The 27,480-nt window shown below is 38.2% G+C and overlaps 1 protein-coding gene across 1 annotated transcript in view; it reads right to left on the reverse strand.

Annotated features, from left to right (window-relative positions):
- DIAPH2 (diaphanous related formin 2) overlaps positions 1–27,480 on the reverse strand; it is an 873,453-nt gene that overhangs the window by 280,429 nt on the left and 565,544 nt on the right. The window contains exon 24 of the mRNA XM_069065282.1: positions 25,410–25,535. Coding sequence (XP_068921383.1) covers positions 25,410–25,535 — 126 coding nt within the window. The remainder of the gene's footprint in view (positions 1–25,409; positions 25,536–27,480) is intronic.

The raw sequence follows: 27,480 nt of genomic DNA on the forward strand, positions 1-27,480 counted from the left end.
GCAAAGGTAAAAGAACAGTGTGATAAACTTTTTGGTTGTTGGCCACATTGCATCTTTCTAATATTCTAAATTAGTTTGCTTAGACTGTCTGTATTATACCCTCAACTTTGGGACCAACTCTGTCCCAGAGGGAATATAAAGGGTCCTGCATTTCAGTATCAAGTAACCTCCTACCTGTAACAAGGGTACAAGGTCATGTCTCTTCATCTTAATCTCTAAGAAGAGAGAGAGAGCAGTGCAGACCAATCATGACTCCAAAAGACTTATGATAAAGCAAGCACATTTCCCACCTCCAGACAGAGAGCTGATGAACACAAAGCACACAATTAGACACAATTTCAGATACATCAAATACTGGATTTCTGTTTGACTTGACCATACTTATCTGTTATAAAGGACTCCTTTATATTTTTTATGAGGAAGATGTGGGAGGGACGTGATGGTAAAAAGAAAAGAAAGTGTTAATGAAACTTACAAAGTACACTGAAGGCAGCAGAAGGAAGTTCAAGCAGGAAAAACAGATCCACCTGTTAGCTTTGCACCATGTAAAATTTAATACATTCTTTAAAAAAACTCAGTCTGCATATAATAGAGATTCATGGTATCATATAGAAAAGCTCTTTTTTTTGTTTTCTTTGTATACAGATATGTTCTTACTTGCTGATGTGTGTAAAGTTGTTAGTAACCAAAGAATGCTCAAATGAATGAATGAATGGAAGCGTGCAGGCACAAATGAGTGCTTGTGGCCCTGGAACACTTGGCACCCACACAAGCTGAATGTGAAAGGTGACTAATGAACATCAACAATCTCCTTTGCTTCTAGGTGGCCCAACTATGACCTGAAGATAGAGAACAGCTCCCTTTAAAACTCTCTTTGTGTAGTGAAAGGTTATTTTATTTCATTTTCTAACAGAAGACAGGAGGTGAGGAGAGATTACTAATGACTTTCCCAAGATTGGATAACCAGTCAGTGTGGAGGCTCTTGGCATTGTTGATGACCTTACTGTTCACCCTTTGTTCTCGAAGAGGATCAATGACACCATGAAGGTGTCTTGCTCTTGAACTGGACTAAAGAAAGGCAGAGTCTCACTTTCTCTTCCAGAGTCATGGGAGTCCAGTGGCAAGACAAAAATCAAGAAAACTGGTGATAGCCCAGGAAAAGTCCTAAGACATATCATCTCCCATCAGCTCTCAAATACTTTGTCAGCTGAGCACAAGCTTTGCAGATTCTATTATTGTAATGACAGTAAGACCCTGGATCTTTTGCATTCCAGAAAATGTTGCTTGCCTTATAGGATACAAGTCTTATTCTTAAGTATGGTTACAAATTCTCTTAATAACTCTCTTTAAACACTTTTAAAGTAGACATATTATTTGTTCACAAACTATTTTACCCATGATATACTTGTTCACACACACAAAAAACATCAGAAATCTAAAAAAAAAGTTAAAGGAAAGCCATTTATTTTTGTTGGGCCTTAATATGACCCCCTGGAAGCTGCCTCTTCTCATCATTACTTCAAATAGAATGCTTTAGAAGATGTGGGATTTCATGTGGCAGGATACTCCCTCAACTAGTACAGACTATAAATCCACCAAGCCTTGAGATGATGTTCATGAGTTGTCAAGGCCAAAAAAAAACCTCCACCTGATCTCCAACTTGCTGGTGATCAATGGCTCCCAATTAGCTGCAGGGCTACAGTGGTCTCCACTCTACAGCTATAATGTCTTGCTCTGGAGTCTTCATTCAAAGATTTTCTAGCTTATTGGAACCATCAGAATTTGGTATTCTGCTAGTACAGATTTTCAGAGTCCACAGTCACCTCTACAGTATGATGAGGCATCAAAAGAGGAATGTTAGAGGAGGCAAGAATTTTGATTCTAAAAATAATATCAATTCGAAAAATGTATACAAGTCAACATTTTATATTAGATATTCTCTCCCTAAATATTTATTTCGGACCCACTTTGGCTACTGACCAGGGAAATGAATGTATGGCTCATTAATTGGCTCTGGGTCATACAGTTCCTGGAAAACTGGACCTGCTAATGACCCATAAGTCAGAAATGCCCAGAATACCTAAGTTGTTATGGTCCAAATATGAACATATTCATGCTAATATTAAGAGAACAATGAAAGGGAGAATATTAAGGACAAAATCAGTAAAAGAAAGTTGGCCATAACAAGGAAAATGGGCTGCAAATGGTTACTAGAATTTGCATATTAGCACTTTTGGGTGTGAAGCAACTGTGCCAGCAGAGACATATGCATATTAAGACAAAATCCAGGTGTCTCCCTTCCATTTACAATCTCATGGGACTTCTTTCATTCATTTCATTGCTAAACTGTGAGCATGCAACCTGACAAATTCAATTTCTCCAAAATCAAAACTTCAAAACTGAGTTTCTAGATGCAAAAACCAACCTTTGTCCTCTACATCAGACAATTAACAAAAAAGTAAACCCCTGTGGTAGATCAAGAGACTACCCCTTTTGCTCCTTTTACAATTCAGAATATTAAATCAATTTCTCTTTTTCAGGAATATGACTTTAAACAGTGTTGTATTGATAGTATATTTTTCTTTTCAGGTTCTGCAGACCAAGCTAGGAAGGTTGACAATATTTTCCCAAGTCCCTTTGGACTCTGTGACCGAGACAGATTCAGTCATTTCTTTAACCATCTCTGTTCCTGCCTGTCTACCGTCTTATTTTCCCTGTCTTCGGGACTATATTTAAAGGAATTAGTGTCCTAAAAAAGAAATGATTAGCATTATGGTTCAAGAACTCTTGCAAAGGGACCAAGGAAGTCTGTTCAATCACAAATAGCCCCAAATGCCCAAATAGTGGGAGCATTAACCTATTAAAACCCAATTCAAAAGAAGAACAACTTGCTCCAGATGGATTATGACATTCCACCGACGTGTTTATATATAAATATATATAACTTTTCAATAAATACTTTATCTGCACATTGTGCCCCACATGAGATTCAATAGCACTATTAAATATAAAATAATCCTAAGGGGCAAAATGTATTTGACTTGTGGTATTAGGTTTAAAGGAACATATATCATGATAGAGAAAGAAATCCATCTTTCATTTTCCAGGGGACCTAATAAAGAGTCAAAGCACATTTGTACATTTCATTTCCCTTAGTTTTAAACTACTGTAGGTACAGGTGTAAAATGGCCATGGCTCAGTTTAAATTAGTGATAGCTCAGAGCTATACAAAAAGAGCTAGTGGTTTTAATTTTATTCAGCATGTCTCTACCTTAGGGAATGAAGAGAAGTGCATTGCATATTTATGAGGCCTTTGGGACCCTACCAGGCTTCCAAATGGCTTGTTTGTTGCAATCTGCTTGTCAAACTATTAAAGAAGTAAAATCCACACAGAATCCCCTATTGTATATGCAGACTTTTTCTGTTAATTAAATCAAAACTATGTAATTGCATACATCTCCCTCTTTTATGCCTTGACTGATGTTTATGATCCAAGGGTCACTGAGCAGAGTGATTTCTGTTGTTTTATATTTCAAGGAATCTTGGAGGATTTTAATGTGGAAATGGGAGATACTCTTGGAAAAGGGTCTTTAAGGTAGTTTGGCTAGAGAAAATCAAATCCAATCTATTCATTTTGCAGGTAAGGAAACTGAGGCCCAGCAAAGTTAAGGAGCAGTTACCCAGGGAAAGTGGCAAAGACAAAGACTGAACTTGGCTCCCCCAACTCCAAAATAGGGGCACTTTGTGCTGTTACTATATAGCTAAGGAGATAATCAAATAAAGTTATCTAGTTTCTATGTCCTGAAACTATCTGCTAAACTAGTCTAAGAACACCATTTTGACCAAACCTTCACCATATCCATGCAGAAGATACGTTGAGCTTAAGGTAGGTGGCCAAGCCCAAGCAGTCCTTTGCCTGACAGAGGTAGTCAATAAGGATTCAACAAAGGAGACATCCAGTCTCTGTGATGTTGAACTTATTAAAGAATTGCAAGCAGAAGTTTTTAAGAATTCATCAAATGAGTTGTTTATTCTACTTATTCATTTCTTTTAACTCCATTTGGTTTTACTCTGCTAAGAATCAGCTTCTCGGCAGTCTTCTTTGATGCTTTGAATCTCATGCAATATTGACAGGGTTTTGAGAATTAGGAAAGGCATTACCAAGCTAGCCAAGCACACATGCAGGCATTTATGACTGACCTTCTCCTGCACTACTGCTGGATGAGGTGCCCCAGATACAAAGGCGAGACTGACCCATATGACAAGGAGCTTACATGCAAGGATGGAGGGCAGACAACACATTCACACTTCTATAGGATGCATTCAAAATCAGCACACTCAACTGGGGAGGCAGGAATCAGGAAAATACTCTAGAAGGAGGAAGCACTTGAGCTGACCCTTGAAGAACTCAAGTTCCCAAAAGGCAGGGGCAAGGAGAATGACAAGGATTTGGGACAGCCTCTATGAAGACATGGGGGGGGTGTGGAACATCACAAGGGATAACAGTAAGCAAACCAAGTCTCACTGGAGTGGGGAGCGCATGTAGGAAATGAATGTACAATCAGTGTGAGATAGGAGGTTGTAAGCAAATTGGATTTATGGGGTGAGGAATCAAGGATAACACTGAAGTCATGCATCTGGGACACTACAAAAATATTGGTGCCTTCAACAGAAACAGGGATGTCTAGCAGAGGGAAGGAAGGGTATATGGGAAAAGACACGTTCTGAAATGTTCAGACAGCTTTTACTAGGAATTTGGCTGGAAAGGGAGAAGAGAAATAAGATGACAGCTTGAGAGCACAGCAGGGGAAAATGAAGGTTTTTGGTAAGGATGGGGGAGATGTGAGACTGTTTGAAGGCAACAGAGAAATTTCCTCATTAGATGATTAGAGAAACAGGGCCCAGAAATGGCTGGTTACGTCCTCTCGGGGAAGTTTGAGGCCTGGACTAAAAGCTGAGTCTCCAAAGCTCTTTACCCTTCATGGGTAGCCTTCATTCATTTATGTAACTGGCATTTATGAAGCACCCACTATGTGCAAGGTCTTGTACTTGACAATTGTGATACCAAGACAAAAATGAAAAACAGCCCCCTTCCTCAAGGTGCTTACAGTCTACCAGGGGATACAACATGTAAACAGATAATTACATAAGTTCTTGGAAAGGGGAGAGACCACTAATGGCCAGGGGCATGTGAGGTATTCCAAGATCTATCTAGAGGGGAAAGGGGAGATAGGAACACATTCCTAGAAGAAGATTAGCCTACAGGAAGGCACATGGAGGCTTTCTGCTGACGATAATTTCAATGAACTAAATTTTTAGACGGAATTTTTAGCACATTCCAGAGGACAGGGTTCTACAGCTTTATGGACTATGCAGTCAAGAACATTCTCAAGTCTTTAATTTTGCCCTGCTTTTCTAATCCAATCACACTTCTAATCTCATTTCTCCTTTGCACTTCCTGGATGAAGCACTTTAAGGTCTACAGTCATAATAAGGCACTTGTGGCCAGATTGCCTTGAGATATCACATTTACATCAGCATAAATATTTAAAGCTCTTTCTTCTATCTATCAGAGCTATTTCTTAGATCATTACACTGATATTCACATCATAGGAGAAATTCAAGCCCTTGGGCAATGCATTCTGGGCACAGGAAAGGTAAATTGAGTCTGGAAGGACTATGAGAGTCAGTCCTGAACAGTAGCTTAGTTATAACAGGTAAGACCTGACAGGTTTCAACTTCTCCACATGTAGTTTGAATTTAAGTCAAACCAAATGAACAAACTCTTAACTATGAACTACAAGAAATATGAAATCAATTTATTTCATTTTTAGATATATGTACACTGGCACTGAATAGGGCCAGATTCTCTGTGTCTGACCAAGCCAAGTGGTACCAGGTAAGACAGCTGATTTCCTGTGAAGAGACAACCTCTCTTCTCTGAGCACCATTCCTATCCAGGACATTAAAAGGGAACAGAAGACAACCAGTGGCAGCAGCAGCAATACTTATTGGCAATGACCAAGAGTAAACACATGGAACTATGGAATTGTGGGCAAATTATGTACAGCTGAAATATCAGTTAAAGTTCCCTGTGACAAATTAGATGGTAATTGGAGTACCAAGTCAATAGTATCACAAGACAAATATTAATCTAGTCCTCAGGCCACCCAATTAGTCACTTTAATTCTTATCACAATGCCCTCTAGAGCCATTTTATATGTGTGGAACCCCCTTCCCCTGCCTCCTCCCCTCACCCGTCAAACTTACTCTTTTGGTTCTACCATTTTTGGTAGCTGCACAGTGCTACAAGGTTTACTAGACTTGTTCGACTGAAATAGAGAAACTCCTAACATACAACTTTAACACGACAAGAACAAAAAGTGATGAGGCATTCACCATTGTGTTAGATAATATAATGTACTGTGATGCCTTGTGATATATGACAGAAAAGAAGAAGTTGATTAAAAGATACCATTTCAGAAACAGATGAGTGAAATAAAGGAACAACTGGTCAGCTGGCAAGCGCAAGGAGCAAGACATGGACACAGCATGGGTTCCACTGGCATTGAGATGTCAGAAGAACGTAAGGAAGATCTCTGACACGTGGTCAACTCAAGTGAGGACAGGGGCAAGATGAAAAGGTTGTGGGCTGCATCTGGAAAATATAGCCACATGAGTCAAATCACAGATCTATTGGAGTATCACACTGTAAATTCCCCTACTGGATGACAGATTCCCTATTTTTATCAAAATTGACAACTAATTGAAAGCTTCATACACCTGCTTTAGAATGTTTTGTATACTGCTAAGGAAAATTCCATTATATTCCCAAATAGTATAAATTATCTAAAAGGATGTGAATTATTTCCCTGTCTTCACTGGTATTTTCTATACAAACTCATTTATTGTCCATGAACTTAATGAATAAAGTATTTATAGTTAGGCCTCAAAGATCATTAATGAAAATGTTAACCAATCCCAGGTCTACTAAACAACTTCTCTAACATCAAAAAATACTACTCCCATTTTGGTTCTTTTACCATCATCCTAGAATCCAAATATTAACATACATTTAAAGATGAGTTTATATTAAATGTCACACTTTACTTTTCTGTCAACAAAGCATTTCCAACAGTTAAAATCAAGTTGCTAAAGAAATAAAAAAATGAAATAGCACAGAAAAAGAGGACAAATAGTAGTTTGGTCCTAAACATTAGCATGACAATTTCCAGAGAAGAAGCTGACCATCAAATTTATCATGGCATCCAATCAGTAAAATCAGTTTTGGAGACCATGGCAAATACAAAACCTGGCCCACTCACTAGACCAGAATGAATATTATATTTCAGTTAAAATCCACAATCAAGTACAGTTCCTTGTAGTTACTTATAAATACCAGTTAATTATATATACATATATATAGATGTGTGTGTGCATGCCAAATATATGCATATTACATATATGTTTTTAAACTTTTTTGTTGCCTTTTCCATTTTGCCGATCAATTCTCTTAACTGGAACAGCTCATGGCTCACTGTACTCCTAAATAATTAAACTTATTTAATAAACTGGAGCGCGGGATCCTCTTTCCACACAAGGGTAGATATAGCTTAATAACAATATAAATGATGCTTGACTTACTTATCCCTTTACATATGTAACACGTTCAGGGATGAGAACCCTCGTGCAGACTATGTGGGTGTTGGACATATGTAACTAGCTGAAAACTACTCTAAATCTCACCCTTCAGCTTACTATTTAACATGTTACCCTTATTCATTCTCATCTTGTCTACTAAGACAATCGAGGGGTATGTTTTGATGATGCCTTATAAATGAACAGAAATATATATTCTCTCTTATTAATTGGTTCTGAGTCCTCACTCCAGTTAATTGAATACGTTGGAAAAAACCTTACTTTTCTCATACACTTTTGCATCCCTCCTCTAGTCTTATAGAACATGGATGTTGCTAGCTAAAAACAGATTAATAGAGTAAAAAAATGAAGACACTTAAATATTTCAATTATGCATCAAAGTGGGAAAAATCACAAGCAACATCCCTGCTTACCACTGTGGGCAAATGCTTTTTCTTAATGCAGGAAATGCAGTTCTGTCAGGATGGTAATTCAAGATCTCTCAAGAATTCTCCTCAGAGAGCAGAACCAGGAGAACTTTGTACACAATTAGACACATTATATGTGTGATGACTCACTTTGATAGACTGGGCTCCTCTCAGCAATGCAAGGTTAGAGGACAACTAAAAGAGACTCATGATGGAAGGATATCCTCACCCAGAGAAAGAACTACAGAGTACAGACTGAAGCAAACTATTTGCTCTCTAGTTTGTATCTTGTTTTGTTTTATCCCTTCTTTCTCATTGTTCAGGCTGTTGGTTATAATCCTTTACAACATGCCTAACGTTCAACGTGAAGGTATTTGTAGAACCTATTTTTTATTACATGCTGCTATGGGGGGGGGGAGGTGGAAGGAGAAGGAGGGGGAAAAAATTTGAAACTTAAGACATTGTGGAACTCAATCTTGTGAACTAAAAGAAAATAAATAAATTTAAAGAAAAGAATTTTCCTCAGGTTATTTTCTCCACAGGATATTTTCTCCACAAGAATGAAGCTCAGTTGTCTCAGGAACTATGTCCTCTCTCTCCAAAGGAAAGAAGGGCTACCTTCCTACACTTTTTTCCTATGTACCACGCTCTGCCAGTAGGGACTCGCTCATTTTAAGAATGAGAAAACTGGTTTCCATCCAGGACCTGAGAAATGTCTCCAAAGTTTACACCACATGGAGATCTTATCAACCTTAGCATATTATTTTCTCATCTCAACTGGAAGTCTTGGGTACTAGTTTCCAAGACCTGAGGTGAGGGATAGGGACAAAGGTTTCCAAGTGGGGTGAGAAAATAACACACTAAAGGTGAGAAGATCTCCATCCCAGAGCAAAACTTTTATGGCCCAGAACTTACTTGAGACTAGTTAGATGAGGTCTATTCTTCTTTGCAAATAAAATATTTGTCAATTATTATGACTTCTAATTTGAAATTCAATTCAACATGCATTTATTTAGTATTGACTACATGCCAGGTTTACGTAACACATCTACAAAGATGAAAAAAAAACAAGACACTTCTTGTTTTTCCAAGAACTGAAAACCATTCCAAAGAGGAAGATGGAAAGGAGGAAACCTACACAAAGAAAATGTGAGGTTTAAAATGTTTTGGGGACAGAAGAGAGCTCCAGAAAAAGAACTCTACCAACATTTACAGACAGAAAGTTCACTTTCAGCTAGGAGGAAAACAAGTGACACCTGAAATGGGCCTTGAAGGAATAGGGCTGCAAGAGGTAGAAAGGAAAAAGGAGACCATTCCAGACACGAGGTTAGTTGGCACAAAAGCAGAAGGTGCCAGAAGACAGAAACAAAGGGCTCCTGAAGCACACTGTCAAATATGGCTAGAAAGGCAGGTTGTAAGTTAGGCTGACAGGCAAAAAAGGACATATTTTATCCTGTAGGCAATAGGGAATTTGTGAAGACTTTCAGAAGGGGTGTGGCTTGGCCAGACCTGTGCATCAACAAGGTTATTTTTACAGCCAACCCAAGGATGGGATAGAGAGGAGAGGGCCTTCAGTGAGGAAGACCAGTTGGGGGGTAATTATAATAGACCCAGCAATATATGAAGCAAAGATATTCTGTAGGAAGAGGGGAGGAGCTTTGGAGTCTGAAGGGGAAGAAGAACTAGGGGCAGTGCTGTACAGTGGAAAGCGCTCTGGATTTAGAGTCTAATCCCACCTTTGCTACTTACTGGTGGTGTTACCTTGGGCAAATTGCTTATGCAGCCTGGTTCTTGGGATGCTCTTCTACAAAATGAGCTACTGTGACTACAGGACTTCTAAGGTCTCTTGCAACTCCAAATCTATGACCCTGGATAACATGGGGAGGAAAAGGCAAGTCAGGAAGGCCAGCAGACTCAGGGGGAAAATAATGAATTCTATTCTGGATATGTGAGTAATGGGCTATAACATGTGAGGTGAGAAGCCAGTGGGGAATAGGGATAGCCATGAAGGATTAGAGTTTGAGTGAGAGATTAAGGCAGGCTACCTAGATTTGAGAAATATCTGCATAGGACTAAGCAATTTATCACAAAAGATAACACAACCAAGGAAAAGCTCATTAGGGAAATAAGAGAACAAGATCATGAAGAGAACTTTGGTGAAGGGAACCATGGGTAGGAACCAAATGGGAAGACATGGACAAAAAGGGAAGGAGACTGAGGGGTGATCAGGTGAAGTATTGGAGGCAGAAGTGAAACCCAGGCCCCTTGACACAAAGTCAAGATTTCCTTCCTCTTACTTAGTAGTGTCTCTATTTATAGAAGAAAAAACTGAGACAAAGAAAGGCCGTTACTTGGCACAAATCTCAGGGCAAAGTAGTAGCAGAAGTGGACCTAGAGCCCAGGCCTTAACTTAATCTAAGCATTTCCACTGGCCCACAAATGATCTTAACTTGCCTCTCCAGGAGAATGGCTTTATGAGATGATCATGGGAAATGTATACAGTAATCACTTACTGAGTCACTGGAGCAGAGTAAATGACAACTCCCTGCAGTGACATAGGTCATGCTCAGGACAGGAACTCAACAAAATGCCCAGTGGGCTTGAATTATAAAAGTGTTTATGTACACAGTGAAATCACCCAAGCATGCTCTCAGCCATCATAAACATACAATTTCACAGTCATTAACATGTTACATTTTGTAAAATAACAAGCAGAGGGAGCAGAGGAAGACTGGGCCACTTAACACAACTTGGGGAACCACAAAGAGAAACAACTTGCAAAAATACAAGTTGGCTTCAAAACAGCATTTGTCTTGTTTTTGTGTTGGAAAGTTGAAACCAAGAGAAACTGAGACGCCTAATCTGGTTACTTATTCCTTTAGTCCTTAGAAGTTCGTTTGGTAAATGGTTCTAAAGAATCACCAAGAACACTTGACTTCACAGCATTGAGTTAATACAGTAGGGGTGGCTAAGTGGCACAGTGAACAGAGCACTGGCCCTGGACTCAGGAGGACCTGAATTCAAATTCAGCCTCAGACACTTAACACAAAAAAAACTAGCCATGTGACCTTGGGCAAGTCACTTAACCCCAAATGCCCTGCCTTCCCTCCAAAAAGCAAAAAAAAAAAAGATTAATACAGTAATACAGTAGACCCTGATGACCAAGAGTTTTCCTTTAGCTTTTGAGAGGTGGTAGCTTGGAATCATCTCTTTCTAGGGAGGAGTCACCTGGCAATGTAGGTGAAACTTAAGTCACAGTGTGGCTACTTAACACAAAAGGTGAAATGTCATAAATAATGACAACAGCAAGCATTTATAGAGAACTTCACAAATATTCTCTCATTTTTTAATCCTGTAAGATGGGGGTTATTATTTTCTCCATTTAACATATAAAGAAACTGAGGCAGACAGAGGTCAAGTGATTTACCAGGGTCACACAACCAGTAAGTGTCTTAGATCACACTAGAATTCAGGTCTTCCTAAGTCCTGGCCCACTAGGCTGCCTCAAGGAAATGCTTGGGCTCTAGGGACAAAGAGCTAAGGAAAGTACCTAGTTTAGACTCCAGGGACAGTCTTCCTCATCTAGCAGATCTGACACCTCCTGCCATGAGCGGTCCATTCACTTTAGTGAAAGCAAGAACTGGATTTCTCCAAACACTATTCTAGTATACAAGAGTTACTTTCAGAAACAATAATTCAGACCAAATCTCATCGTTGTATACGAAGTTAGGCAGTTAATGGGAGCTTAGTATGTGTTTGGAGTGTGACTGTGGGAATAGACTGCTCCAATTCTGAGGGTTGTCATCCTTCATCTTAATGACAGCACAGACAAAGAGAGCTCTGGCCCAGGGTACTGCATAGGTCAGCTGTTTATGTGCAGATGCTATTTATAAAGACTGTAAGTACAGCCTAAACAGGTTAATGAAAAAAAACAAAGAAAAAAGAAACACTTTAATGGATTAAAGTGTTATGCAAAAGGGACATGTGGCAGATGGTAGAGCTGAGCAGCATTTACTGCAAGATCTAAGTAGGATACAGCTGACGACCCCCATTGCAATTCATACACAGCATTCTTATTACTGACAAGTTGGCAACTCATTACAGATTCTTAATGTGGATAAAGTCAGATGGAACAATCAATAATTGGCTAGTTAATTTATGTTACAAATCAACTCCACACACAGTCCAAGTGGCAGCATCCTGTGTAGCAAAATCAATTCCATTTCATGTGCATATTTCCAGTCATCTCCATCATTTCTTGGTTGGATAGCAAATATTAGAGAGAGAGAGAGCTTATTCTCATAGATCAACTCTATTTCTCAGCCTCAAAATTAAACAATCCAGTTTCTCTTATGCTGTGGGAATCTTAACAACAATAAAGGATGTGTCCAAAAAATAAATTCTGCTAACACTTCAGAAAATCAACAGAAATCAAATTTTACATACACTGTTATGGCTCAAAGAATTAGCCTGTCATTTTTGACAAATGCAGCAAATTGCAGTGATTTTGCTTTAAAGGCCCAACTGAAATAGATTTGGCAATTAAGAACATGTGTTGGTTTCAAAAAAAGTCAATGAACATGGAGGAATAAAAACCATTAATATTTCCAACATACTTGGAGGACAATAGGAGCTAGCTTGAAGGTTTGCAAGGTGCTTTACATATGTTATCTCACTTGATAAGATACTTTGTTGAAACACAAAGTAAATCTAAGTGGAAGAGAGTAAGAGAGACTAGAAAAGGATTCAGATTTTTGTGCCCCCTCTCCTTCAAAAATGCTCCATTTCCTCCCTTCAGCGTCTCCCTCATTAAGTAATGAGACCCCGGCAGAGCATTGGACGACACACTTACAGAAATCACAGCCGCGCTAACCGTCTTAGCACCAGCTAGAGAGGTTTTCTTTGAGATTAAGACTCACGGAATTTTATATTACCAAAGAAGGAGGATAGTAACTGAATAAATCTCACCAACATGCCAAGAACAGCACCTTGCACAAAGTAGCAACATATTAAACATTTGCAGAATTGAATATTATACGCAAAAAGGTCACCAATGACAAACATTAAAAAGCAATCATCAAAGTAATGGCAGACACCTTGAAAAGATGAAATGATTATACAAAAGTCATCTGTTGAAATGTGCCAGCTCAAAGTTCTAGGATGAAGTCTCATTTTCTGGCCAGAAAGAATAGATGCTCCTTTCACAAATAGTCAACTGTAGCAAATTAAACAACTTTTCCATATACAGTCATCCAACCCATCAAAGAAAGGTCACTCAATATTTTTTACTGAAACAAGAAACACTGTACTTCAAGAGCCCTAAATTATCCTACAATTGTCAGAGCAAATTCCATTCGAGGAATGCTAAAGAAGTTATTGCTGCTGTTTAGTCATTTCAGGGGGTCCAAGTCTTGCTCTCTTCATTTGGGGTTTTCATAGCAAAAAACAAAAACACCCAAAAAAAGAATATATATATATATAAATAATATATAAATCCTGTTAGTTTCATAACTGTCCCGCTTGTCTATGGTCCCTTCTGAAATTCTGCCATTCATAAATTCTAAGGAAAGAGGACATTGTGAGTACAGTTAACAGATTTGGAGTAGGTGACGCTTTTTGGAGAGGGGAGGGTGGGGCAATTGGGGTTAAATGACATGATGGTTTACTTAGAAAACCCCAGAAAATCAACTAAGAAACTGAAACATTTAAGAAGTAGCAGGACACAAAATAAACCCACAGAACCCAACAGTATATCTATACAGCAACAAGAAAATAAAGGAAGAAATAATGGAAAGGGAAGTCCTATTCAAAATGCGTAAAATATCTGAAAGTCAAACTACCAAAAAATCCTCGAGGCATATCAGAATCAATTTAATCACAAAACATTATTTAACAAAACCTTGAAGGACTAAAATAATTGAGGAACATTCATTACTGATGATTTGGTCATATCAATATAATAAACACAAAGAACTACTACCTAAATATATTTACAAAGTTAATGTTGTACCAAACTATGAAAGAAATACTTTGTAGAGCTAGGTAAAAATGACCAAACTTATTTGGAGGGTAGGAGGATACAAGTCCACAGATTCAAGGGAAATTATTATAATTTTTAAGATACATTATTTAGGTTAAAAAGAAATTTATTAAACAAAAGCATCCTGCCAATAACTCTATAACCCTAAAGCTGAGAATTAGTGAATGAAATAACTTCCAAAGTCCTTCTCACATTTTATGTTCTTTGTTCTAAGGTACCTTCCAGCTACAATAGTTTATGTTCCAAGACATCACTTTGCTCTAACATTTCATGTTCTGTGTTCCAAGACCCCTTTCAACTTTGACACTCTCAATTCCATGCTTTAAGGGCTTTCTCAGTGGTGACATTCTGTGTTTTATGTTATCATCAGCAACTCAGCGTGGTCCATGAACACCATGCCTCCCCCAGGATAAGATCATCACCTGTAATCTTATCACCCGTGACTGACTCAGCTTTGATCTGAAGTACCTTCTTAAGCATTCTCAGTTGCCAATGTCCTCTGGAGAGCTGGAGAGCAGAACAGAAACCTCCTTCCAAAGCTTTCTTTTGCACAGGGCTCAACATTTTTCACATAACTCTTAATTTTCTTTTGGCTACTCTGCTTGGTTTGGACTCCACAAACATCATGTCCCTGTCCAGGTACCATGTAGTGGTTCCCCCCATATTCCGTCCCCCCGCTTTTCCACTTCCTTTTGTGTGCTATCATCTCCTCGTTAGATGGTAAGCTCCTTGAAGACAGGGGATGACTTCCTTCTTATTTATATCCCCAGCACTAAGGATAGAACCTGGGACATAGTAAGTGCTTAATAAATGTTTCCTGATTACTCACTAAGGTCCCTCCCAGCTCTGACATTCACAATTCTACATTTTAAGATTCCAAGCAGTTCTGGCATTTTCTCTTCTGTTACTTAAAAAAAGATCTTATTGGTATCTTTTGTTTTTTTTTCATTGCCTAGATTTCCCTGTATCCCTTCCCCTTTGCCCTTCCAGTGAGCTTCACTTGAAACAAAGAATGTTTTGAAAAAAGAAAAAGTGGAAGAAAGGAAAAAGAATCAGCAAAACCAATCAGTGCATCAAAAAATGACATTATATGCTACTTTATAGAGCTAGACAAGATGCAAAGTTTTTTTGAAGAAACAAAAGGTCTAGAATCTCAAAGGGAAATTTTTTTAAAGCAGGGATAAAGAGAGAAGAGCATTTTTAGACAACAAATTACTTTTTAAGGCAGGAAATATCAAGTCTATTTGGTGCTGACTAAAAAATGGAAAGGTCAACAGCAGAACAGAACAGATTAGCCAAGTAAGAATCAAAAACAACTGAACTCAATAAAACAATGTTTGATAAAGCTGAGAATATGAATTACTTGGGGAAGAACTTTTAATTTGACAAGAATTGCTGGGAAATGGAAGCTAATTTAGCAGAATTTATATTAAGACCAACATCTTACTCTATATAAGAATGTAAATTAAAAAAGGAAACATCATTTCGCAATATTATGTCAGCTTTGGTACTCACACCTCATCAGTACCCTCATTACCCTATGGGCTGGAGGGCAGAGCTAAGCACTCCTTCCAATTCCTCCATTTAAGAAGGACTCCCAGATCAGCCATCTCATCTTCCACTTCCTACCAGTTTTCACTCCTTGCACTGTACTTCACAATGTCCCACACTCTGGATCACCCCGCCCCACACACACACACACACACACTTTTCACCTTTGTTTAGAGTGTTGTCTTCCCTTTTTAGATCTTAAGCTTCTTGAGGAAAGAGACTATATTTCTTACATTTGTATCTCTACCACTTAGCACAGTTCAGGTACACAGAAGACATTTAATAAATAGCTAAAGGAACAATTATTAGCCAAAGAAGGGGTAAAGGCAACCATAAAACATAAAAATATATCATTTTAATTACATGGAATTGAAGTTTTGCATAAACAAAATCAATCCAAGTATGATATAAAGAGGAGCCTTCAACAGAAAAAAACACCTTTTTTTCTACTTAAAATTTACGATAAAGGACAGTTAATCAAGATTTATACATATATTTGTGTTAGTTCCCTATAAGAACAAGAGTCATTCTTCAAGGAAGAAAGTCAACAATATGCACAAACAATACTTAAAAGTACCTTAAGCAATTACCAACCTTATGAAATATTGCTGTAAATCACAAATAATAAGAGAAATACAAATCCAAAAACAAGCACATTCATACACTGTTGGTGGAACTATAAACTGATCGAGCCACTCTGGAAAGCAATTTGGAACTATACCGAAAATGTCACTAAAAGTGTGCATAACCTTTCAATCAGCAATACCACTATGAGGCATATACTCCCAAACAAGTTACAGAAAGACAGAAAGGACTCATATGTACATAAATATTTATAGTAGCAGTTTTTATTGGAGCAAAGAACTATGAAAAAAATGAATATCCATCAGCTAAGGAATGGCTAAACAAATCATTGCATATGAAAATACTGGACTAATATTATGCCATGAGAAATCAAAATAACTGAGCTTTTACCTTACACCCAACAAACTGGTAAATTTCCATAAAAGATGGAAATATGAAATTTGAGAATGGCTTCAGAAAGACAGACATACTAATATACTATTGGTAGAGTTGTGAATTGGTCCAACCATTCTGGAAAGCAATATGGAATTCTGACCCAGAAATTCGACTGACAGTCATGTATACAAAGAAGACTGAAGATAGAAAAAAAGGTCCCATATAGATCATAATCTTCATATCAGTGCTTTTGATGGCAGCAAAGAACTAGAAACAAAATAGATGACTATTAACTGGGGATGGCTCATGAATGCAAGAGAATATTACTGCATAATTATTCAGTAATTTTGAGTCATGTCCACCTCTTTGTGTCCCCACTTGGGGTTTTCTTGGCAAATTATAGCGAAGTAGTTTGCCATTTCCTTTTGCAGTTCATTTTACAAATAAAGAAACTGAGGCAAACAGGGTTAAGTGACTTGTCCAGAGCAACAAAGGCTTGTAAATACCTGAGGACAGATTTGAAGTCAGGAATATGAATCTTCCTGACTCCAGGCCAGACTCTAATCCAGTGCATAGCCACCTAGCTTCTCCAATTGTATTATAAGAAATGGCAAAACTGAAGAATTCAAAGAAGCTTGGGAAAATATATGAACTGAGGCAGAGGGAAGTCAAGAAAAGAATGAAAGAATGGAAAGAAAAAGATGAAGAAAAAATCCCTCTTAACATTATATACTTAAAATGACCAAGCTTGACCTTAGAAAAAAGAAAATGCATTCCCTCCCCCTTTCTGAAGAGGTAGGAGTAGGCAGGGGTTAAGGATGTGAAATACTACATAAATCATAAGATTCTTTTGATGTTTGTTTGCTCTGCTGGACAACTGGTTCATCCTTTTATTTCATTTTAAAGAAAAGAGATGGCTTGGGGGTTAGGATAGAGGAGACATATTTAGAAATAAAGGTATTGTCCAAACAAAAGATACTTATTTTTTTAATTTAAGGGTTCAACAATTTTTTATAAACCCCTCAAACTCAAATGGCTCTAGGATATAATCAATGTCAGCATTCTTTCCAATTCTGCCAGATGGCAACCCATTAATGACTGCTCATCCTTGGCAAATAGTACCCCCATGCTAGGGGTTTCTTTCCCATCTTCTGATATCACAAAGATACCTGTGTAACACAGGTGTTATCCTCTAGCTATCCTTCATTCTTGCCACATGACATTTTGATGACATCCCTTTTGCTGGTTCTTCATGGAGGTTCCTTGTTTGCTTTATATTAGAGTTTATTCACATCCACCATGTGCCTTACCACTGTGTGTACAATAGTTTTAATTCTTCAGAGGCTGTTGCATTTCAAGACTTACAGTCATACAATATGGAGAGAAAATTGGAGTTCAAAAGATAAGCTTTTGTTTGAAGAGGAAGTTTGGGAACACTAAAGGAGCTTCACAATTTCCATAAGGCAATCCACCCTGTTCTCCTCCTCCTGATTAATTCTGTCTGGGCCAGAATTATTTAAATCACTGCATATTTGTTCTCTCTCTCTCTCTCTCTCTCTCTCTCTCTCTCTCTCTCTCTCTCTCTCTCTCTCTCTCTCTCTCTCTCTGTCTCTCTCTCTCTCTCTCTGTCTCTCTCTGTCTCTGTCTCTCTCTGTCTCTCTCTGTCTCTCTGTCTCTCTCTGTCTCTCTCTCTCTGTCTCTCTGTCTGTCTCTGTCTCTCTCTCTCTGTCTCTCTGTCTCTCTCTGTCTCTCTCTCTGTCTCTCTCTCTCTGTCTCTTTCTCTCTCAAACACACATACACATATTAAACTTACAAACACATACTCAGATGGAAGAAGGATGTCCTCTACTGGTTATTCATCCACCAGAATGTATATCACACACTCTGGACAAGAGACATTCTTTACGTACTTGGATTTTTTCCCATATAGATAGCTAGGGCAAACGTTTGTGAGTGGCACGTGCCTTCCAAGAGATTCTGTGATATCCTAGGAGTTGTCATCATCCACAAACAAGAGAATCTGGTACAACTCATCATATGTAGCCAATAATTAGACTGGATTCCTCTATGACAGTGGCAAGAACCTTTGTGGAACACACATCCCACTGTTTTATATCTTGCCTAACGGTTAGGACTAAAGAATCATAGACCCAGTTGGTTTCTGATTCTCTATCTTCCAAAGAACTTTGAATAATTCTAAGGTATGGGATGGGAGAGACTTCACTGAGAGTCCTAAAGGCACTGTTTTGCTCTCCTGCATCAAAGACTTTTTTAAATAAGCGACTGACACAATGTAGAATGGGATCTTATATTACGAACATCTTCCAGTCAAAAATAAACATGCTGTCCATCTCATTAGTCTCTATCTCTTGCATGAAGGTGCAAATCCAAAGAACTGTAGGTTTTATAAACTTCCAATACAAGGATATGACCTAGCAATAAAAAATAGATCTTTTGCTGTAAAAAAGATCATTTTATGAGCTACGCTGCCTTCCGGCAGCATGGGCCCTTTGGTCCACAGGACGAACCTCTGGCAGCTGCATTTTTCATTTGTATTTGAACAGACTGATCCCGTGTTATTAGAGCTCCTGATTAAGCTCTTTAAATAAAAAAAGTCAATGTTGAAAGAAGAAACCACTGTAGTTAAGCTCTATGTAAACTAGTAATAGGCAAACCTCTGGAGGTTTGAAAGTTTGGTTTGGATAAGTACCTAAATCTATTCGAACCTCTGTCAATGGAAAAATCAGCTGCCACAAGGTTGGCAGGGCTTTAGGGTTCTGACAGAATCTGACAGGGCTTCTGAAAATAGCCCTGTCCAATCCCCAGCCAAAGGTAAAAGTATCTATAATGAAAAGGTCAGAAATGACTCTCACAATATAAAATAATTCTCTGTTTGGTTCTGTGTAAGATTGTTTCTATACTTCTTACTTTAAAATGCTTTTGGCATGCATTCAGGACATAAATTAATTACTATTTCAGGCAAAAAAAATCTACATGCATTGAAAATACAAGGCACAAACCAGAAAAGAGGACTCTTGATTACCTTATATGGTTTAATTGAGGTGAGTACATACATACTCACAGGTATACATACATGAGAAAATACAGTTTCTAAAATATCTGCTAGAGACAAAAATAATGTAACTTTGTATCAAAAGGAAAATGGTGAACTGGATTAGACTACCTTCAAGGGTTTCATTTTCTGTTCTGATAAAGAAAATAACTTAGGGTCATGAGAGAAAATGCACCCTTAATAAAAATCGACTGAGGAAGCATTTAGCCTTATATTGTAAAATTATTTTGGCCATGTCTTCAATTCATCACACAAGCCAATCCTACCCAAAGCTAATGCCATGAATACATTTCTCAATCAATGCTAAAATTTACCCTTTAAAGGAAAAATGGCAGTAATTTTGCAAAGCAGGTCTCTCTGAAAACATGCTTTTCAATACCCTCAGCTTAATCATTCCCATGCCCTCCAGTTTTCTCCTTGAGAACTCTCACACCCCTTCTGTCAAACAATCTCACAATGCCCTACTGGGTCTCCTGTTCTTCCCCTGTTTTCTTAGCCTGGCATAACAGATAGGCAGTGATACATGGAGAGGGGAAGGAAAAGTATCAAAAGTTTCCCCTTAAACTCTGCCTTCCATTTGTTCTCAAAGGAGTAGCTAGGCCAGGGTTGGGAATATTCCTTTCCTCTAAAAGAAAGTGAGTGGATTTATTTTTGTTGTTAATTTTATTGATCTAACATCTGACATTTAGGTGCACTTCTTCATTTTAACTCTGATTATCCTTTACTGAAAAAGGCTTGGAAAAAATGAGTTTGTATCCCTTGGGATTAGGTAAGTCTTCTGTGTTTCTCTGTTCCCCTGTTTCAAAATGATTATCTTAATAGAAAGGAGTAGCAGATTAGAAATATACAATTGAACTACAGCAGAAACCCTCAATCCTTTCTGAATTGCTTAGAAAAGATTCCCTTTATAAATATAATTGATAATTACTTCTTCCCCACAGGATAAGGGAACTCCAGGTGTTGATCCTTGCTTGACAGGGTGTTAATGTCATTAACATTCTGTTACTACTTCCTGTCAATGTGTTAATAGGAGCACTGTGCTCAGCCACTCCCTGTCCTCTATTTCAGGGAAATGAGTTAGCCCTCAGTCAATCAAAAAGCTAAGCTGATTTCTGACAATAGACATCTCTGCCACAGACAGAAAAACAGAGCAGACACCGAAAAAATGTTTGCTAACAAAATCGAAGCAATAAGGTTAATGGAGTTGGGAGGCAGTTTATGATGTAAAGAATGCACGTCAAGGCATATGAAAAGCCTATTCCAGGAATGCTGCTCAGGAAGATGGTCCTCCATCATATCAGGAGAAGCAAGGGGCACAAAGGGACTTGATGAGATTAAAGGAGGAAGTCATATTCACAGTCACACTACTCAATTAGGCACTTCTAATTAAGAAGCCAAAAATTACAAGGACTGAAGATAGGAATACTAACTGAATTCAAGTCAGGGAGAAAATGGCCCAAACAATTAGCAAGCTGTTCTTATCACAAATGCTCCCCCTTCCACCTAACTCAAATAGATCCTATTTTTCACATTTAGTAAATTGGATACAATCAGGGAACCTCTTATATTTGCATCAAGGCCCAAACACACACAAACACACAGACTGTATGTATATACAAATACACGCATACAATTTCTGGTAGCATCAGGGAATAAAGAAGAGGGTACCTAGTGACCTATGGATTATGGATAACTGAATTATAACTGGAAACCTTGTGCATTATTGAAACTATCCTTTTAGACCCCTATTTTAGAGCAATGGCACTAGGACCGAGATAATCATTTTGAAAATTGAAAGTTTTACTGTGATGTTTAATTCTGTCTTATTTTACCCAATAGGTGTGTTATAAGACTATCTGTTAAAAGCATAGATCGCCAGATATGAGCAAAACTTGACACTAACTTGGGGGATTGATTGTCTTAGGGATGTGCTCTCAGCCAGACGAGGAGGCTAGAATATTTTCTAAGATTCTTGTTTGAAAATGATAGTTCTTATGCCCAAAGGGCTATAAAACTGTGCACAGTCTTTGATCCAGCAAAACCACTCCTAGGTTTATATTCCAAAGAAATCATAAAAAAGGAAAAGGACTCACATGTACAAAAACATTTATAGCAGCTCTGTTTGTGGTTTGAAATTGAGGGGATGCCCATCAATTGGGGAATGGCTGAACAAGCTATGGTAATAGAATACTATTGTGCTATAAGAAATGAGGAGCAGGTGGATTTCAGAAAAAACCTAAAAAGATTTACATGATAATGTTGAGTGAAATGAGCAGAACCAGGAGAAGACTATACATGGTAACAGCAACACTGCTGGATTTTCAACTATGACAGACTTAGCTCTTCTCAGCAATACAATGATGCGAGACAATTCCAAAAGACTCATGACGGAAAATGCTCTCCACATCCAGAGAAAGAACCATGGAGTTTGAATGCAGATCCAAGCAGACTATTTTCATTTTTTTGTTTTTTCTTTCTTGTGGCTTTTTTTTCTTTTTTGTTCTGATTCTTCTTTTCACAGTATCACTAATATATAAATATGATTGATATGTTTGTATAGGTATAACCTGTATATCAGATTGTTTGCTGTCTTGGGGAGTTAGGGAGGGAAAAAACTTTGGAACTCAAAATCTTATAAAAGGAAATGTTGAAAACTATCTTTACATACAATTAAAAATACTATTAAGTGGAGAAAAGAAAATGACAATTCTGAGACTCAGAGATGTTTTGCATGGCGAGTCCTTCTGCCCTTGAGCTGATAAAACATTTGTCTTCCAGATGACAATGAATCACCATGAGCTATGGTACCCATATACCCCACCTAACTAATTACAAATATCAGTATGTCTCTAGTAGTCTACATTCTTAGAGTAAGTAAAGCCTATTTGAGAGGAAGTTACACCCATAATGATATCTGGACTTACCCAATTTAACTAGTCAAAGACTCAAGATAAAATGACCTATTGGGATAGACGACTTAGGCAGCCAGTAGAAAGTATACTGCATTTGAAGTGAGGTGCCCTGGTTTCAAATTTGACTTGACCACTCGCTACCTAAGTAATTTCATCTCTCTTGGCCTTAGATTTCTTTTCTCTAAATGAGGGGATTATAGCAGGTGGTCTTTCAAGTTCCCTCCATTTCTAAACCTATGATTTAAAGAAAACTTCAACAACAGAGAGAATATTATCATTGCCTTAATATTAAGGCAGGTTCAAGTACTATAAACCTGTCAAATTCTGCACCTAATCACTCATCGTTTAGTAGGTACCCACACCATCTGATGGAGACAGTCAGACAAAGGGCTTACTTCTTCCCATGCTAGTTGCCCAAGGATTTTTTAAGGTAAGAATACATTTTGGAGGGTAGGCATAGTTGTACCAGCCCGATTCAATAATTTCTACTTTAGCAAACAATTCACTCAACTCAATACTCCACCTATTTCTGTGTAACAAATTGCTGCATGTTTTATTTTGTCTTTTTTGATCATGCCATGCAAAGTAACAGTCCCATACATTTTAATATAGTTTCCAATCCCCTTGTGGACAAACAGTCACACTTTAGTGGCACTTAAATGAAGACTAACCATTCATCTGTAACTTTCAGATACAGAAGGCACTGGATTTTCATTTTTAAATGCCTTAATTACCTGCATATAAAGTGAGAAATAAAATAAGCAGCCCAGGCCAAGTTCATATGGGTTTGAAATTACTTTTCTTTCACTAAATGACCAACAAGAGCTTTTCAGTATTGCAAGCTGTTGTGTGGCTACAGGCCAACGATATAAACAAGTGTTAACAGAATGAGGGGATCAGAACTCAAAGATGTGAAGAAAGCAACGGAATGAAAAAGAGGACAAAGTAGGAACTGTTGGCTACCATCGAACAATGACATCAATGAAAGGATTGAATCAGCCATAAAACAAATAGGAACTTCATAGTGGATGGTCATCCTATGACAAACGGGGATTCAAAACTGGCAGTTCCCATCATTATCTCACCTATGTAGTATTCACCTTTCACTTTCCTGAAAAAGTCACCAAAATTATCTGCTAATACTTAGCACTCCTTAAAACATACTGGGCGTAGAAATAGTAATTCACCAACTTACGTCACTAAATGAGAAACAAAAACATAAGTAACTTCCCTGCATTCTCTAGTCATCATTAGTCTGTCTGTCTGTAGCAATTGCAGCTCAGTACCACTGATCTCAGGTTGAAAAAAAGGAGGGGGGTGAATTAAAGCAGAGAAAGGAACAACAGCTTTAACCTTGAAAGAAGGTGACTGCCATGTAATCAGTTAAAGAATATAGAGTAGTTATTCCTTATGGAAATAGAAAATGGTGAAATAAATCTACAGTTCAGGATATTTATTCATACCCAATGGAGTACAATATGGTTTTACCACTTTTGCAAACCAGGCCAGAAGAAAGGCTGGGAAGAAGGGGTAAGAGTGAGAAGGAAGCAGTTCTGAGACTGGTCTTTTCCACAAAAGCCAGACTCTGTAACACAGAGAATTTCTTGGTAAACAAATGCAATTTCTCAAGTTCTGCTTTTTGTTTTCTATATGTCTATACTGATCTTCAAATGACCATGTAATACTATTAATATGTAAGCAAACACACACACATATAAAAAATGTTGTCGGATGACTAGTCATATAGAACCACAAGTATATAGAGAGACACACAGAAATCCATGGCTCTATTAGAACATCCTATACACATAAATCATTTGCTAAATCTTGCTGTTTGCACCTTTCAACATCTCTTGCATCTGACCCCTTCTCTTCATTCACATGGCTAACCCTTTAGTTCAGGTTCTCATCACCTTTCACCTAGATTATTGCAACAGTCTCTATAATTGGTCTTTGGCCCCAAGTCTCTCCCCACTACAGTTTTTCTACACACCATGACCAAAGTAATTTTCCTTAAGTATAGATTTCCTGACTCAATCAGTGCCAGTGGCTTGTTACTGCCTCTAGGACAAAATACAAACTCCTCCATTTAGCTTTTAAAGCTCTTCACGACCTGGCCCCCAACCAACCTTTCCGGCCTCATTTGACATTACTCTGTCCTATACTCTGTGATGTATCCAAACTGGCCTTCTCTCCTTCCCTCACACAGAATATTCTATCTCCCATTTCCCTGCTTTGGCATTCCCAGTGCCTGGAATGTACTCCCTCCTTACCCCCACCTCACAGAGCCCCTTTCTTCTCTTAAGATGCAGTTCAGACACCATCTCCTGCAGGACCCCTTTCCTCATTCCCTCCAGCTGCTTGTGCTTTCCCTTTCAAATTGCTTTAAATTTAACTAAGTTGTATACATTTGTACTCAGCACTTTCTTTTCACACAGTAGATCTTAAAGGTATTTGTTGTGTCTTCCACTTGAACATAATCTCAATGGCAGTAGAGATTGTTTCAGTCTTTCCACTTATATCCCAAGGGTTCAGCACAGGGCCTGGCCCATCAGAGGTACTCAGTCAACACTTACTGTTTGCAACCTCTCAATACAGACCATCTGGGTTTCTAGCAGTGCCGTTATTACTGTGTTATTTCTGTCTACGACTTTAGCGGAACTTTCTACCCACAGACCGAGGACCACAGGAAGGCGCTTGAGACAAGGCCCCCTGCAAATAACTGCAACCCTTCAAGAAAAGCAAACACTGAGAAGGCCATTTCTGCTGCCACTACGAGCCAGGCCCCCCAAGACAAAGAAAGGATATGGTCATCTTTTCCACAAACTTGTCACGCTTGTCCTCTTTCTTCGGGAATTTGGTGATGTCACTTTCCAGGCAAGTAATCTGCTGTTCCATCGCATCAAGGTTACTCTTGAGAGTCTCGGCTGAAACTGCGGAAGAAGATGCAGAATTACAAGAATGTTACTATCAGCTGTTCAACCCTGACGACAACCAGGACAAGCCAAGGAAAACCAAATGGCCTTTGTGATGTACTGAGAGGCCCATTAAACACTCATTTTTTCTGCATTCCTCCTCATAACAATTCTACTCTTCATGAAATAAGTAAAAATGGATAATATACTATACCAAATCATCATGTTTAATGGGAGAATGTTACCTTTTTATTCAGCCATTAGTTCAAATGAATTCATTTCTATTTAAATTTATTAATGGGAATTCTAATATTTCATTCTTTAAAATCTAATTTGAAGATTAAAGAGAAACTGCAGTTCAAACAGATCTTATTAATGCATGTACTTGGCTATATAAATGATTTAATGTTAAATCATATCAAATATCAAATATTTTTCTTTTATTGAAAACCAAAAGCTATCAAAGTTTCTATCGTTTTTGTATCTTCAATACCTGCAAATATTGAATAAATGGGTTGCCTTGATGTAGAGAGAACTTGCAGTGACCCCTAGTAAGACAAATAGACACAGACACACATACAACTTTGGTATAACCATTGCACAATAATTAATTCCTTTTAATCATTGCTAAATGATTTAGCACTTTTCTTCTTTGAAAATGAAATATTTGAAGAACTGCATTCAAACTGGAGCAAAGTACTCTATTTCTAGCTTTCCTGGAAATATTTCCCCTTAGTCAATCCTCTCCAAATCACCTGTTCTTACCACATGACTAAGAGTTATATATCAATTCCAGTATTTGGGGGTTTCCACTAACTGGACAGGGTGAGTGGCATAAAGGGTGGGCAATCTGGCCTCTGCATCAGGGCTTGGAGAAACTGTCATGCTAATAAAAGGAAAGCAAAGCAGAATAACATTATAATGTTTTCTTTTAGTTAAGGAGAAATGTTTGGCTTATTCTGAGACACATACAAGCATCAGAATGGAAAAGTCGAGAGGCTGTCAGCCACCATTCCCTCCCTACCTCTTCCAACATACAAATCCCACTATCACAACCAGCTCTCTGGCTATGTATTCTTCACTCTGACACGAACACCTGCATAACTCAGGGGAGAATCGCCTGAAATAGACATGGAACTTCAAGACACTGAAAATCAAACACCAACACCAAAGACAAATTATTTTTTGTATTAATCTGTCAGTTCCAATAGCAGCATCTGATTTAGTTTCATTTGCACAGATCTGACAAGCTTGGAAATGATTCTGTATTGGAGAAGTCTGAGGGAGTTTTGTCTTGTCAAAGCATTCCTAATGGCTCGGCAATCATTGCGGGCTTTATTTAAAAGATGACTTTGGTAGGGAGGAAAACAAACTCTCTGACTTCAAAATTAAATCAATTTCTTTCAGCCAGGTGTTCTGTGCATTTGCGCTAATTATTCAAGGCATCCATTCTTCTCAGCTTCTCGACTCCGTACTGAAGAAACTGAACGGTTACTTATATCACTTGGGTCACAGGGAAGACATCACCATATCAGGGAGTTTTACAGTGTACAAAGCATGCCTGAAGTTGTCTCAGGCCCTGGGCTGGGAAAGGAGGTGGGATGCTACAAGAGGACTGAGGACTTCAGCCACGACTTCTTAGTAGTGAGATGCACTCAGAAATACAAATAGCTTCAACAGCAATAAAGGGAGGTTCGAAAAAAATCAGCCAAGTGACTTTCAACCTTCCTAAAGTTAAAGGAGAAATTATGTTTTTAATATATACATACATATATGTGTACAAACACACATATATGTGTAAATATATATATACACATGCACATATATAAAGAGAGAGAGGGAGGGAGAGACAGAGAGAGAGAGACAGAGAGAGAGAGAGAGAGAGAGAGAGAGAGAGAGAGAGAGAGAGAGATGCTTTTACAGAAGCAGACTTTTGTTCACATAAACTGGTCACTCCCAATTC

The sequence above is a fragment of the Petaurus breviceps genome, unplaced genomic scaffold, assembly GCF_028583685.1.
Source record: "Petaurus breviceps papuanus isolate PSGF00001 unplaced genomic scaffold, PetGlider_PUasm1.0 90681, whole genome shotgun sequence".
Classification (NCBI taxonomy): Eukaryota; Metazoa; Chordata; class Mammalia; order Diprotodontia; family Petauridae; genus Petaurus; species Petaurus breviceps.